Raw genomic sequence first — 14,107 nt, 5'->3', positions numbered from 1 at the left:
GTCCTTAATCCTTAATGAAATAACTACATTATTCTTAAGGAGAAATACACATTCATCACCTTCTTCCTCCATTCTTTATTTTCTAATCTCTCCATAATCTTAACAAATTTTTTGAAAGAAAGTTATGGGTTTTACCAATGAATAAGCAAAATGATCATCTTTGATGATCCTACAAGGGTAGAGCCTTTTACAATATTTTTTGGATTTCTTGGAACTAGAAGAATGAGGTATTGCTAAAGGTGTTCAAAGTTGCAAGGGTTTGATGACTTACAATTGTTTAATCCTATAATTTCAAACATCCTTAAAATGTTTAGAACTATACCCCTGGACGCCCTAATGTGCATCCAGAAGTATAGTTCTAAACAATCTTAAGGAATTCCTAAGGGACACTCATAAAGACTTCCAACACCATACATTCCAACAACCTTTTCTTTATTTCTTATCTAAAAGAAAATTGAATTTTATTAAATTTTTTTATATAGGATAGAGCATTTATAAGCTTCAACAATGATAAACTACTCGATTGTTTTCACAACATATATAATTAATTGTACTAGGAAAGCATTAATCAAATGGATATTAAAGATCGGTAAAAGAAATGAAATGGTTATTATAATTAGTAAAGGATATATTTGGGAACTTCATGGACAAAAGCCTAGGATTACTTTTACTTGAGAATGAAATGGAGTATATAGGGATTCAAGAAAGGCTAATTTTGAATATGAGAGTAAAAAGAAAGAAAAGGAGATTGATAGAAACAAAGAAATGTGGGTGTCCATTTACTCTTAAGGGTATAAAACTACTAACTAATGATGATTAGATATTGGCTGTTAAATGTGGAAGACATAATTACGCTAAAGCACAATATCTTAAAGGATATTCTTGTGCTAATCATTTAAATTAAGAAGAAATGAGTATCTTAATAAAAATACTAAAGAGTGACATTAAGCCAAAGAAGATAATAAATAGTTTAAAGGAGAGGAATGAACTCAATTGTAGCACATTGGGATAATATATAATGCAAATTATAAACATAAAGTAAATGAATATGGTGAGAGGTCATAAATGCAACAATTGATGCATAAATTAATGGAGTTGAGCTACATCGAATGACATAGAAGGGATGAACAAAATGACTATATTATAAACTTAATGTTAGTCAATATCCATTTATTTGTTGTTAACCTTTTCGATGCTGTTGATCATGGATTTTGCCTACAAGATGAATAGGTATTGAATGCTTTTGCATGAGATAGTTGGTATAACATCAATGGATAAGATATTTGATATTGCCTTTACATATCTTGGGGGTGAAAAAGAGGATAAGTACATATGAGTCTACAAAATTTGAGAAATTTGATGCATGAAGACTTCTTTCCAAGAGTACTTGTCATTGATGGGGAGAGGGAACCTGCTCTTATGAATGAACTATAGAATGTGTTTCCAACCTCCTCACATTTTTTTATGTAGGTGACTTATATTACAAAATATTCTTACAAAATGTAAGAAATACTTTTAAGTTAAAGGGAAGGTAGGAGACTTTTATTTCCATGTGGAATGTTTTGGAGCTTATTGAAACTAAAAAGACATATGAGAACCATCTTAGTGCCTTTGAGGGACAAAACCAAAGGTTTAAGCAATTAAATAATGCAAAGTGTTGGGATATAACCCTTAAAAACATGATATAATGTAACTAAATAAGATTTCATTAATATATATACTATGATTTTTATTTTCACTATTTCATCTATATTTGCATTAATATTTATTTAAGCATTTGGGTCTACATCAATTGCATTGCACATGACTTAGGTGCATTAGGAGCTATACAGAATATCAAAATTATAGATTTCTTGCAAGTTGATGAGTTGTTAATAACTGGTTCATGGATTTAGGTAATTTATTGGAAATTGTATTATACTACCTTCTAATTAGAAGGATGACTTGTTATGGTCATTAAAATAAGTTTTTCATGATGATTGCATTAGTGTATATGATTACACTGTTAGGATAGAACATTTAAAAGTATGACATGATGTAATATTTATTATTTAATGATATGATTCCAATTTCCTAGTTTCTTCTATCCTATTCAAGTATTATACTCTCTTAGCATTTAAGCCTGGCACCTTCTACATTGTACATGAGTTAGGTACATTAGGAGATGTATGACAGATCCAAGTCATGAGTTTCTTGCAAATAAATGATTGGTTCACAACTTGCTCATGGACTTAGGCAATCCATTGAGATTGTAGTGCACTACTTTCTAATTGAAGGGATGAAGAGTCTTGGTCATCAGGATATGATTCTTATGGTGAGTGTACTAATGTATATGATTACATATTGGACAAGATCTACAGTGGGTCATAACATTAACTATCAGTAATTATGATATCACTAAGTTGTTATACTATATGAGCTCTCAACCATGAAAGGATACTGAATTAGTGCTAAAGTCTTCAATGACTTTGACATATGAATAAGACCCTAAGGTGATCATATATTCTCTATGGATTTGATCACTATTGGTAGAAGTTGGTGGCAACAAGTATACTTAAGATAGACACTATGATATCTCATGGGTTTGAGATATATAACATGTAAATTTGGAGAGATTTGGGTTTTTGATTTATAAGTGTGTATACGAGTGTTTTAGTAAAAGTGAAGGTTGCATTAGATCTTACGAATTATTTTTTTAGACTGAGCTAATTAATTAATTAATTGAAACCTAATATCACTAATTAATTAATTAGGACCCAAGTGGGATGGATTAGGTGACCCCAACCCAATTTAGGCTCAATCACTTAAACTTATAAGGAACCCTATATAAATCCCCTTAAAGGTTTAGGGTTAAGACTTTTGACACTTTTTCTTTCAAAAAAGATTTTCTACAGGAAAACCCTAACCACCCTCAAGAAGAAAGAGAAGCACACACTTCTCTTTCATGTTTGGATCCATGTGATGAGAGATTAGGTAGAAGGACACTAGGTAAACAAGACTTACGACTTCTTAGACAACTTCACTAGAATTGATTTAAGAACATCTAGATCATATGTATGAGCTATTTTTCTCTAGATCAATTAATCTTATTGGTTTTGATAACCACTTTGATTGGATCAAGAGAAACCTAAGGATAGATGCATGCTTGTTATCCGATCTAAGGTCGAGAAACAAAGCAATCCATAATTTCCAACAATATTAGAGTGTCTATCTTAAGAATACCTATTGTTACATGCCTTAGTCATAAGTGACCTAATTGAAAGGAAATATATGACACCTTAGGGTCTTATTTGTAGGTTCAAAGCCGTTGATGACCTCAACCCTACCATTTTAACTTAAATATACATTAGCCTTTATTGTTGGACTAATGTTTACATATAGTGGAGAATGCAGCAAAGAGACAATAAAATGGGTGCAAATGTGAGTGCATGGCAACTTAACGAAACAAAAATGATGGAAACAAAATGGAGAAGCCTAGATGCATAAGAGGAGATGAAAGAAGGAAGGAAGAAGCATTTTGATACAAAATAGGGGATTCTGATACCATTTATGTTGGGATTGAACCCCTAAAAGCAAGATATGCTGTAATAAAGTAAGACTTAACTATCTATTTCCTATCATTTTGGTGTATTGACATTGATTTGAACATTCAACTCATGTCTCTTACATTGTACATGACTTGTGTGCATTAAGAGTTGCATAGAAGATACAAGTCATAGGTTTGTCCATAGTCGATTCATGCATTTGGTCAATCTAGTAGAGATTGTAGTGCACCACCTCTTAAATTTAAAAATAAATAGTTTTTATTATAAAATATGAATATTAATAATATAATAAAATCATAAATAATATTTTTAATAAATATTTAAAAATATGGATATTAACATTAATTGATTTATTTTGTTAATAATAATAATAATAATCCAAAATTAATAATTTCTAATACTATTTTATATGATTTTATATATTTTATAAATATTATAAAAATATGGATATTAACATCTTATAAAAACATAATTAATTTATTTTGTTAAAATTAATGAAGAATAGTTATTTAAAATTAATAATGGCTAATACTATTATATTTTAAATCAATTTAAAAAATCAAATTTAAATTTTTAAGGTTAAATTTTTCATTACATGTATACATTTATCACTCAATTAGAGATGATATTTTGAATTATTTTATTAATCTATAATTAATTAATCAATTTTTAAAATTTCAAATTATTCTTAAAAACTTCAAGATTTATTAAAGGATTTAAAGTATTAGTTATGTCTATTATTTTTTATAGTCATTATATATATTGAGTTTTAAATTATTTTTTTAAATTATTAACTTATTAATAAATTCAAAACAAAGGCTCACTTAATTTGAAATTCATTTTCTTTAGTGAAAAAAAAATTCGGGAGTATAGTTCTCTGTTTTACTATTTTTAAAAATTATTTCTAAAAAATAACAACCAAATAGCGGTATAAATTTTTAAAAGCAATTTTATTTTTAAATCACACACCCAAATAGGGTTTTATTTTTATAAAAAAAAAAGGAATTTTTTAAATAAAAAAAATTATTTTAAACTATGTGGAATGTGAGAGTTTATATATATATATATATATAACTATATTTATAGATATTATTCTCAATTTATTTCTTTCTTTTTTTTTTTCATTTTCATTCCCATTTTTACTTGACATTAAAATGGAAACAAAATATCATTCTCTAGTGCAAGTTATTTTGAAATAACTTACTCTAGAGAATCAAAATACCTCTTACAAAGGATTTCATTTCCTTTGGAATCATTCTTAATTTTATTCCCATAAGTATTTTAGTTATCTAAACATAAGAATGAATGAGGAAAGAAATGAGATGTTCATTCCCACTCCACATTTTCGCATACTAAATTAGAATTCAATACTCAAACAACACTTCCATCTTGAAGGGAATTCAATAGCAAGAAGATGCAAAAGATGAAATGTTAAACAAGATTGCAATAGATATTTCTTCTTGTGCCCACCCACCATAAGAAGTGCTTATTATGTTCGAGAGTTGTATCAAAGCATTAAAGTATAATGCAGAAGCATTTCTTTAAAGAATGACTCAAACTCATCTCATAATATTGTTTGACAAAATATCCTAATGATAAGCTAAGCTCACATTAGAAGGGAAAGAAATGCACCGCCACTTTTGAAGAAGGAAAAGAAATAGAATTTGGAAGAGAGATTTCATCAGATAAGTTTTGTTATTTTTATATTTTAGTATAATAGTATTAATTAATATTTTGTTATTATTTTTAAAATTTGAGGGAAAAATAAATTTTTAATACATTTCAAAAAAGAATTTGATGACATTGGATGCTCTTCTATATATAGTAATTTCAAAATAATAAACAATTCAACATGTTTGGTAACTTGTAATTTTGGTTTCTCTTAACAAAAAGAAAAAAAAAAACATATGGGGATAATTGGACTTGTTTAAATTTTAAAACAATAAAAGAAATAGAATTTGGAGGCCAACAGTCCAAGTTTCCGAATATATGGGGCGGTTGTAGGATTTGATTAGGATTTAGTAACTTTCCAAATTGAAAGACTTGTTTCTTAGGGTCGTCATCTATATATAAGCTCTCTTCTGGCCATACCAACAAGAACAAGAACCCACTTGTAACTTTCCAAATTGAAAGACTTCTCTCTGGCTCATCATCTTGCCATACCAAGAAGACCAAGAAACCACTTCCTTCTTTACCAAGATCAAGAAACCCCCGTAGCTATATAGTTTGCGCATTCACTTCAATGGATTATGTGGTAGAAGATGAGAAGAAACACGATCAACGTCTTGAAGAAACGATGAAGATATTTGAATATGGAGGTGATCGGTGTCTTCAAAAAACGATCAAGATCAAGAAGCGGCCACCACGGTGCCATGATGATGAGAAGAAACACGATCAGCGTCTTGAAGAAACGATGAAGATATTCGAAGATGGAGGTGATCGGTGTCTTCAAAAAACGATCAAGATTAAAAAACGGCCACCACGGTGCCATGATGATGACGACAATGAAGATGGTGATGGGGGGTGTGTTCAGGAGAAAAAGAAGCTGAGGATGAAGAAGATGATGGATAGGGCAAGGTGTCCGTCTCTCCATGCAACACCAGAGCTCCCTGTCATCCTCAGGAATCGGATCAAGGCTCTGGGGGAGGGGGGGGGGGGGGGGGGTTCTAATGTCACTTTTGTAATCTAGAAGCCTCTCTTCAAGACTGATGTGAGTCCCGGTCACAATCGACTATCCATACCCTTGAACCAGATACGACAAAGTTTCCTCACACCTGAAGAGAACGAGAGGTTGAACTCAGGAGGAAACGGAAAAAAATGTGTAGATATGGAAGTGATGTTGATTAAGCCCTCCCTTCATCGGGAAACCATCAGTCTGAGGAAGTGGAACATGAAGAAAGCTTCCGGAAATTCTACCTCAATGTATGTGTTGGTGACTAATTGGAAATCGGTTACGGAAAGGAATAACATGAAGGAAGATGAAACGGTGCAGCTCTGGTCTTTTCGAATCAAGTCCAAGTTGGGTTTCGCTCTTGTAAAGAGAAGACTACAAGATGATCCTAGGAATTGTTCATTAAGGGGTACCCTGGATAGCTGATATGGATATTAGGGACAAGGTAGATGTATTTACTATTTAGTAGAAGATGATAAATCTCCTTGGATAATAATTGTCACTAAATTGATTTTCCTTTTTTTTTTCCCCGCTAATGTAGAATTTTAATTTTGGTTGAATGTTAATAGAAACATTGCCATTCCCTTCTATCTCCCTTTCTCTATTGCTATTTTTCATTTTTTAATTATAATATGATTTATATTTTTTTAAAAAAATTCATTTATCTATCTATCATATCACTCCAAGAAACAGAGTGTCTGTTTATATATATTGCTTATCTACTAATAGTGTATTAACTAATTGCAAATACCAGATATGTTTATACAGAGTCAATTCTAAAGTTGTCCACATGGGAATTTGACTACTAGGGCAAGACCAATCTTGAGGATCAATAAAACCAACAATATCTATTGAGGTCCTCTACTGCAACAGAATCAGGCTCAACATCTGGAACCGATAAAATTAGCAAGAAGCAATAATTTGCATTCGTCATAGTCAATTTCGTTGCATCATTTAGATGTTTACCATACCATCTAGTGTAATCCATAGACCTATGCAAAGATCTCAAAAGAAGAGGAAGGGTCCCTAACAAAATCATTAGGATATATAGTGATTTAATTGATGACATTGAACAGATTTGGAAATTCCTCACTTGGAAGTGTTGAAAAAAGGCCACGGAAACTTAATATCCTACTACAAAGAGAATCTTTTATGACAAAACTGAACAGATGTAAAACTACCTAGGTCCAAAAAAATAAAAACTTGGTTTCAAAGACAAATTTGCTTCTAGTACAAACTATTTACTTTGCAAATCAAGAAAGAACAGAGGCAATAACCATTGAGCTTCATGTTGGTTACTAAGATATACCTCAAAGTGGCCTTTTTTTCTCTACTTCTATGTTTACAATTTTGGGAACTGTCAATAATAAAGAGAGAGACTGAAATGGATCATATGAAATGGAATGAGGATTTAAAGGAGATATATAGAGGTTAAGATTTATGAGTTGGGAATGGTGTGAAGATACTATAAAAATAAGGTTTAGATAGTAGATGAAAAAGCCCATAGGTAGTCTAAATATATGGAACAAAGACACTTAGAAGTAGGGAGTTGATACTATCAATAATTTGAGGAAACTGAAAAACTATGGTTTTTAATGGGTAGCATAATATGATTGAATAATGATCATGTACTAAAAAGTATCAATCCCGTCAAGATCATCCTTTGTGCAAAATTTTTATATGGTAAGAAAACCTTGAAGGGTTCAGGAAATGAAGATACATTAGCCAGTGTGGTATCACATAACCCTATGGTTAGTTTTCATGCAAGAGATTTGACCAGGGGGCTGTTAGTAAAGGAGCCAGAGGATTGGTTAGAAACATTTAAAGGGTAGATATGAAGAAACACTCCCTTTAAAGGCTTGAATTGGGCTCTAATACACAGTGCAGTACCCTTGGAATTGCCTAATTTCTGTGATGCTGGAATTGGTAGCACTGCAATTAGTGTGCAGAAAAAGGAGAGTGCTAAGTTTGATTATAAGGACTTGAAGGACACAACAAAGTGTGTGGAGTTTGAGCTGTTCTAGCTGAAACTCTCTCCAGATGGTTTGAGCGTCTTTTCTGAAGTCTTGAGATTTTTCACCCTTGCTGTAACTAAAAATACACAGCCTGTCAGTTTCTGCAATAATGCTATCTTCAGTTCATTCATCTTAGAATAGTGGAGCTAGATTTGCTTGAGACCCCTTTGGGAATTTGCTACTAGGTCAGGACCAATCTTAAGAATGAATAAAACCAACAGTTTCTATCCAGGTCTCTACAACAAAATCAGGCCCAATATGAACCAATAAAATTAGCAAGAAGCTGTGGTGGACAGAGTGTTCGGCTCCAGCATGTGAGCACAATTAAGCTCTCATTGCTATGTTTATTGTTTTTGACATTTCTCTGGCTATTCTCGCATGACTGATCTGATTCTATTGCTCCTAATTTACCATTCCTAAAGCCTGAATCACATTTTACATGTGTAAGCGTGTGTAAATTTTGAAGATATAATGGAAATTAGAGAAAAACTTGTACATTTCGAAACTCCATTTTTCTTGTTTAAAAATTTGGGAAAAGAATTAATTCAAATGCAATGGGAACAATACTGCTCTGAAGAATAGAACTCTGGATGGGAATCATGTAAATGTAAATCATCAAGAACTGAAAATGCATGTCAAAACTATAAAGAATGAGCAGAAAGAGGTTCTTCCATCCTTTGACAATGTGGAAGAGAAATCAGAAAAAGGTAAGATTCTTCTGCCAGGGAAGGGTGGGATTATCCGTCAAAGTTTCTCATTCTGTGCTTGAAGTCAATCCAGAGTGCATTGCAGCAGGATGTAACCTCCAATCGCGAAGAAGACAAGCCTTTATTGGTTAATGAATGGGGAGTTGAGTTATTCATCCGGAATTGACATATTGGAGACAAGTGGAGCTTGTTCTACCTTGGATGATTTCTACTGCTGCTGATGCTATTGCAAGAAAGGAGAAAGAAGGTCTATTCCTCACCTGCCTCTCTTTGTATTCATTTTAAATGGAAACAGAGACAGAATGATAATTAAGGCATCATTTCCATGGAAGGAAAAATGCCATTTCTTTGGGGTGCTATTAGATTTTGTCAGGCTAATAAGTTAGCTTTTGACAGTCCCTATTTTTAAAAATAGTTTTTAAAAATTACACAACTAAAAACATTTTTAGATAAGTTATTTTTAATTTTTTTTTTAATTTTGAAATTGTAAATTCAATTTATGTAATATAACCTTAATTTAATTCATGTCTTATTAAAAATAAAATTAATTTTATAATTCCAAATAAATTAAAAAATAAATAGTTTTTAATAAAATATGAAAATTAATAATATAATAAAATTATAAATTATATTTTTAATAAATGTTATAGATATTAACATTAATTGATTTATTTTGTTAAAAATAAATAATCACAATTCGAAATTAATATTTTCTAATACTATTTTATATATTTCATAAATATTATTAAAATATGGATATTGACATCTTATAAAAACATAATTAATTTATTTTGTCAAAAATAAAGAATAATTATTCAAAATTAATAATAGCTAATACTATTATATTTTAAATCAATTTTAAAAAAATCAAATCTAATTTTTAAGGTATAAATTAGTCAAAATTTTCATTATATGCATATATTTATTACTCAATTACGAAGATGACACTTTGAATTATTTTGTTAATCTATAATTAATTAATCAATTTTTTAAATTTCAAATTATTCTTAAAATTACAAGATTTATTAAAGAATTTAAAGCATTAATTATGTTTATTATATATATATATATATATATATTTGAATTTTAAATTATTTTATACCGTTATTAAACTTATTAATAAATTCAATACAAAGTCTTATTTGATTTGAAATTCATTTTCTTTAGTGAAAAAAAAATTGGAAGAACAATTCTCTATTTTACTTTGTTTTTAAAAATTGCTTCTAGAAAACAACTAAACAATGGTTTAAAATTTTAAAATCAATTTTTTTTTTTAACCACACACCCAAATAGGTTTTTATCATTTAACAAAAAAAACTCTCAAGGATTTTTTTAAATGAAAATAAAAAGATATTTTAAAGAGTGTGAGAATTTTTCTTTTAAAAAATAAAATAAAAAATTATTTTAAACTATAAGTACACATATTATTATCAATTTATTTATTTTTATTTTCATTTCTAATTTTACTTAATATTGAAATGAAAACAAAATATTATTCCAACCTTACATTCTTAGCATATACAAAAAAAAATAGAATCACCAAATTTATTCATATTCAAGGGGACATGGAAATGGAAACAACATAGTCATTCTTATTCCAATGTATCAAATATCACCTGGAAGTTTCAAAAGTTGTCATGTTTCAAACAAAGCCTTATCCTTTGCATGCAGGTTTGGAAGTAGGCAGTAGGTGGAAATTACATATTTGTACTTCTATTATCCTTTATATTTTGATCTTATCATCATTTATTATTTCCATTAAATATTATCAAGACTATCATTAATCATTTGACTTCTTACTCAACTATACATTTCATTCTAAAAATTTTAATAATTTGAAGGAAATATTCCAATAGGAAATTATAAGGAAAATTGATATTTAAAGATTCCAAATAAATACTAGGTTACAATAAATTTCACATTTAAATAAATAAATAAATAATCAAAAGAGTGTAGTTCATAACAAATTGTATAAATGTTTTCAAAAAATAAAAAATTTGGGGAGGATAATTCAATTTTTTTGAAATTTAAATCAATTTTTATTTTATTTTAACATTTTCTTTTCTTCCAGATTTCTTCTTTATTTTTCCTTGAATTTTTAAAGATCTGTATATTGCCTTTTAAAAATAGTAGATTCTAAATAAAATGTAGGAATTATTATGCTTTTATAATTATTTAAAATTTTTAAATTTTGGGGTAATGATAAATTTTTAATACATTTTAAAAAAGACTTATGAGGTGGCATTGGATGCTCTTCCATTTACAATAATTTTAAAAATGAGAAACATAAAAGTTTTTCAATTCAACATGTTTGGTAAGTTCTAATTTTTGTTGTTCTTAACAAACAAAAAAAAGACAAAGAAAAAAAAAGGAGATAATTGGACTTGTTTAAACACTAAAAGAAATAGAATTTGGAGGCCAATGGTCGATCCAAGTTTCCGAAAATATAGGGAGGTTGTAGTATTTGATTAGGATTTAGTAACTTTCCAAATTGAAAGACTCGTCTCCTAGGGACTTTATCTATATATAAGCTCTCTCCTGCCATACCAACAAGAACAAGAAACCACTTGTAACTTTCCAAATTGAAAGACTTCTCTCTAGGTCATCATCTTGCCATCCCAAGAAGACCAAGAAACCACTGAAGCTATATAGTTTGCGCATTCTGTGATCGAAGAGCTACAATGGATTTTGTTGTAAAAGATGAGAAGAAACACGACCAGGTTCTCGAAGAAACGACCAACAAATTTGAAGATGAAGGCGATCAGGCTCTTCAAGAAACGATCGACAAATTTGAAGATGACGGTGATCAGTGTCCGCAAGAATCGATCAGGATCAAGAAGCGAGCCCCATGGTGCCATGATGATGATGAGGGCGGGTGTGTTCAGGAGAAAAAGAAGCGAAGGATGAAGAAGATAATGGATAAGGCAAGGTTTCCGTCTCCCCATGCAACACCAGAGCTCCCTGTCATTCTCAGGAATCAGATCAAGGCTTTGGGGGGTTCTGATGTCATGTTTGTAATCGAGAAACCTCTTTTCAAGATTGATGTGAGTACCGGTCACAACCGTCTGTCCATACCCGTAAACCAGATCCAAAAAAGTTTCCTCACACCTGAAGAGAGTGAGAGGTTGAACTCAGGAAGAAACGGAAAAAAATGTGCAGATATGGAAGTGATGTTGATTGAGCCCTCCCTTCATCGGGAAACCATCAGCTTGAGGAAGTGGGACATGAAGAAAGCTTCCGAAAATTCTAGCTCAATGTATGTGTTGGTGACTAATTGGAATTCGGTTGTATGGAGGAATAGCATGAGTGAAGATGAAACGGTGCAGCTCTGGTATTTTCGAATCAAGTCCAAGTTGGGTTTCACTCTTGTAAAGAGAAGACTACAAGATGATCCTAGGAATCGTTCATTAAGGGGCATCCTGGATAGTTGATATGGATATCAGGGACATGCAAAGTAAGTGTATTTACTATTGCAAATTGCGTCTCTATGCAATTACCAGATATGTTCATACTGGGTCAATTTTAAAGTTGTCTAATTGGGAATTTGACTACTAGGACAGGACAAAAGTTTGTATAAGAACAGTCCATATGTAAATCTTTTATTAAATATAAAGAAGGATTTTTCCAGTTTAGGTGAAATAATTCAATTCTAAGCACGGTCAATCTTAGGTGATTTTTGTATAAAGAATTGAGAATAAATAAAACCAACAATTTCTACTGCTCCTAGTTTACCGTTTCCTAAAGCCTGAATCACATTTTAGATGTGTAAGTAGGTGTACATTTAGAAATCCTAGGGTTGCCTAAGATCCATTCCTATTTGCCAAGGCATAAGATCTTGTTTGTTTGCAGACATTTTTCTTGACTAGTTTTTTTTTTCCTTGAATAGCTACATATTGAAGTGAATCCTTTTATCGATTCATTCTAATAGTTTATCATTGTTTTATTTTATCTCCTATCAGATATTTTCTATTTTATTAAAATAAATAAAACTAATGAGTTTTATTGTAATCTAAAGACCTCTGCAGAGAACTCAAAAGAAAGGGAAGGGTCCTAACAAAATCATTAAGATATATAGTGGTTTAATTGATGATCATTGAATAGTATTTGGAAATTCCTTACTTGGAAGTATTGAAAAAAGGCCACAGAAACTTAATATCCCACTGCAAAAGAATCTTTTATGGGAAAACTGAACAATTGTAACTACCTAGATCCAAAAGCAAAGTTAATTTCAAAGAGAAATGTGCTTTTAGTACAAACTCTTTACTTTACAAATCAGGAAAGAACAGAGGCAATAACCACTGAGCTTCTTGTTGGTCTGAATTACATCTGGAAAAAGTTTTATTGGGGTGTGCTTGTAGTAAAATCTTTGATGAATATCTGGGCTTGAACACATCTATTACTTTTGGCTAGAAGCAAATCATTTACATGTCCCCAATCAGTCTCATATGTATTGACTTCAGGATTTGTATTTGGAAAAGGGTTCTAATGCCTACCTAGTTCATCTGGCTTCTCAATGCAACATTATAAAGAACGAGTATTAGCTTCCTCCCTCGTTAAACCAACAAGATTTCACTAATTACAAGACTTTTATTTCCATAACGCGTGCTTAAAATTTGTCATAAAAAATTTGCTCCTACGCTTTTTATTAGGAGTGGATTATTTTCTTTGTTTTCTTTGTGTTTAATTAATTCCATGTAATGTTATCATTGTAAACTTATTCTTGTTAAATACACAATGCACCATTCTTGTATTGATCATGTTTCCACCTGCTCACAAAAGTTATATAAGCTTGTAGTAGTAAGGGCAAAAACTTGATTGTAGTCAATCTTGCTTTGTTTGATAATTTAATAAGCAAATAAGGCACTTTTGATTTAAATTAATTAATAGTTTATATATGAGCTCTATTGTTATTTGCAAATTATAAAGGTTTATGTTTGTGAGGAAAATAGATGCACAACTAGAGTTGCATAAATTGCAAGCCTAGTGAGAGCCTGAATCAAGATTGGACATTAGGAAAGAGTTTATTACTAACATATGCCTCATAATGACTTTTTTTTCTCTACTTTTATGCTTACAATTTTGGGAACTATCAATAATAAAAGAGAGAGATTGAAAAGGATGATATGAAATAGATTGAGAGTTTAAAGGAGATGTATAGAGGTTAAGATT

The 14,107-nt window shown here is 30.5% G+C and overlaps 2 protein-coding genes across 2 annotated transcripts; both read left to right on the top strand.

Annotated features, from left to right (window-relative positions):
• Positions 1–5,787: 5,787 nt before the first annotated feature.
• LOC109123654 (uncharacterized) lies at positions 5,788–6,642 on the top strand. The gene is made up of 2 exons (XM_019224051.1): positions 5,788–6,180; positions 6,298–6,642. The coding sequence occupies exons 1-2, from the start codon at positions 5,788–5,790 to the stop codon at positions 6,640–6,642; spliced, it is 738 nt and encodes a 245-aa protein (XP_019079596.1).
• Positions 6,643–11,619: 4,977 nt separating this feature from the next.
• LOC104881184 (putative B3 domain-containing protein At3g24850) lies at positions 11,620–12,369 on the top strand. Its single transcript, XM_010660442.1, has one exon. The coding sequence runs from the start codon at positions 11,620–11,622 to the stop codon at positions 12,367–12,369; it is 750 nt and encodes a 249-aa protein (XP_010658744.1).
• The last annotated feature ends 1,738 nt before the right edge of the window (positions 12,370–14,107 follow it).

This window comes from Vitis vinifera, chromosome 13 (genome assembly GCF_030704535.1).
Source record: "Vitis vinifera cultivar Pinot Noir 40024 chromosome 13, ASM3070453v1".
NCBI lineage: Eukaryota > Viridiplantae > Streptophyta > Magnoliopsida > Vitales > Vitaceae > Vitis > Vitis vinifera.
The sequence above is the reverse complement of the archived record's forward strand: the minus strand, read 5'-3'. Positions and strand labels throughout refer to the sequence as shown.

Coding starts and splice junctions, on each gene's coding strand:
- LOC109123654 (XM_019224051.1), top strand. CDS start 5,788: ATGGATTATGTGGTAGAAGATGAGAAGAAACACGATCAACGTCTTGAA. Junction 6,181..6,297: donor TCCTCAGGAATCGGATCAAG/GCTCTGGGGGAG, acceptor CCCTTGAACCAG/ATACGACAAAGTTTCCTCAC.
- LOC104881184 (XM_010660442.1), top strand. CDS start 11,620: ATGGATTTTGTTGTAAAAGATGAGAAGAAACACGACCAGGTTCTCGAA.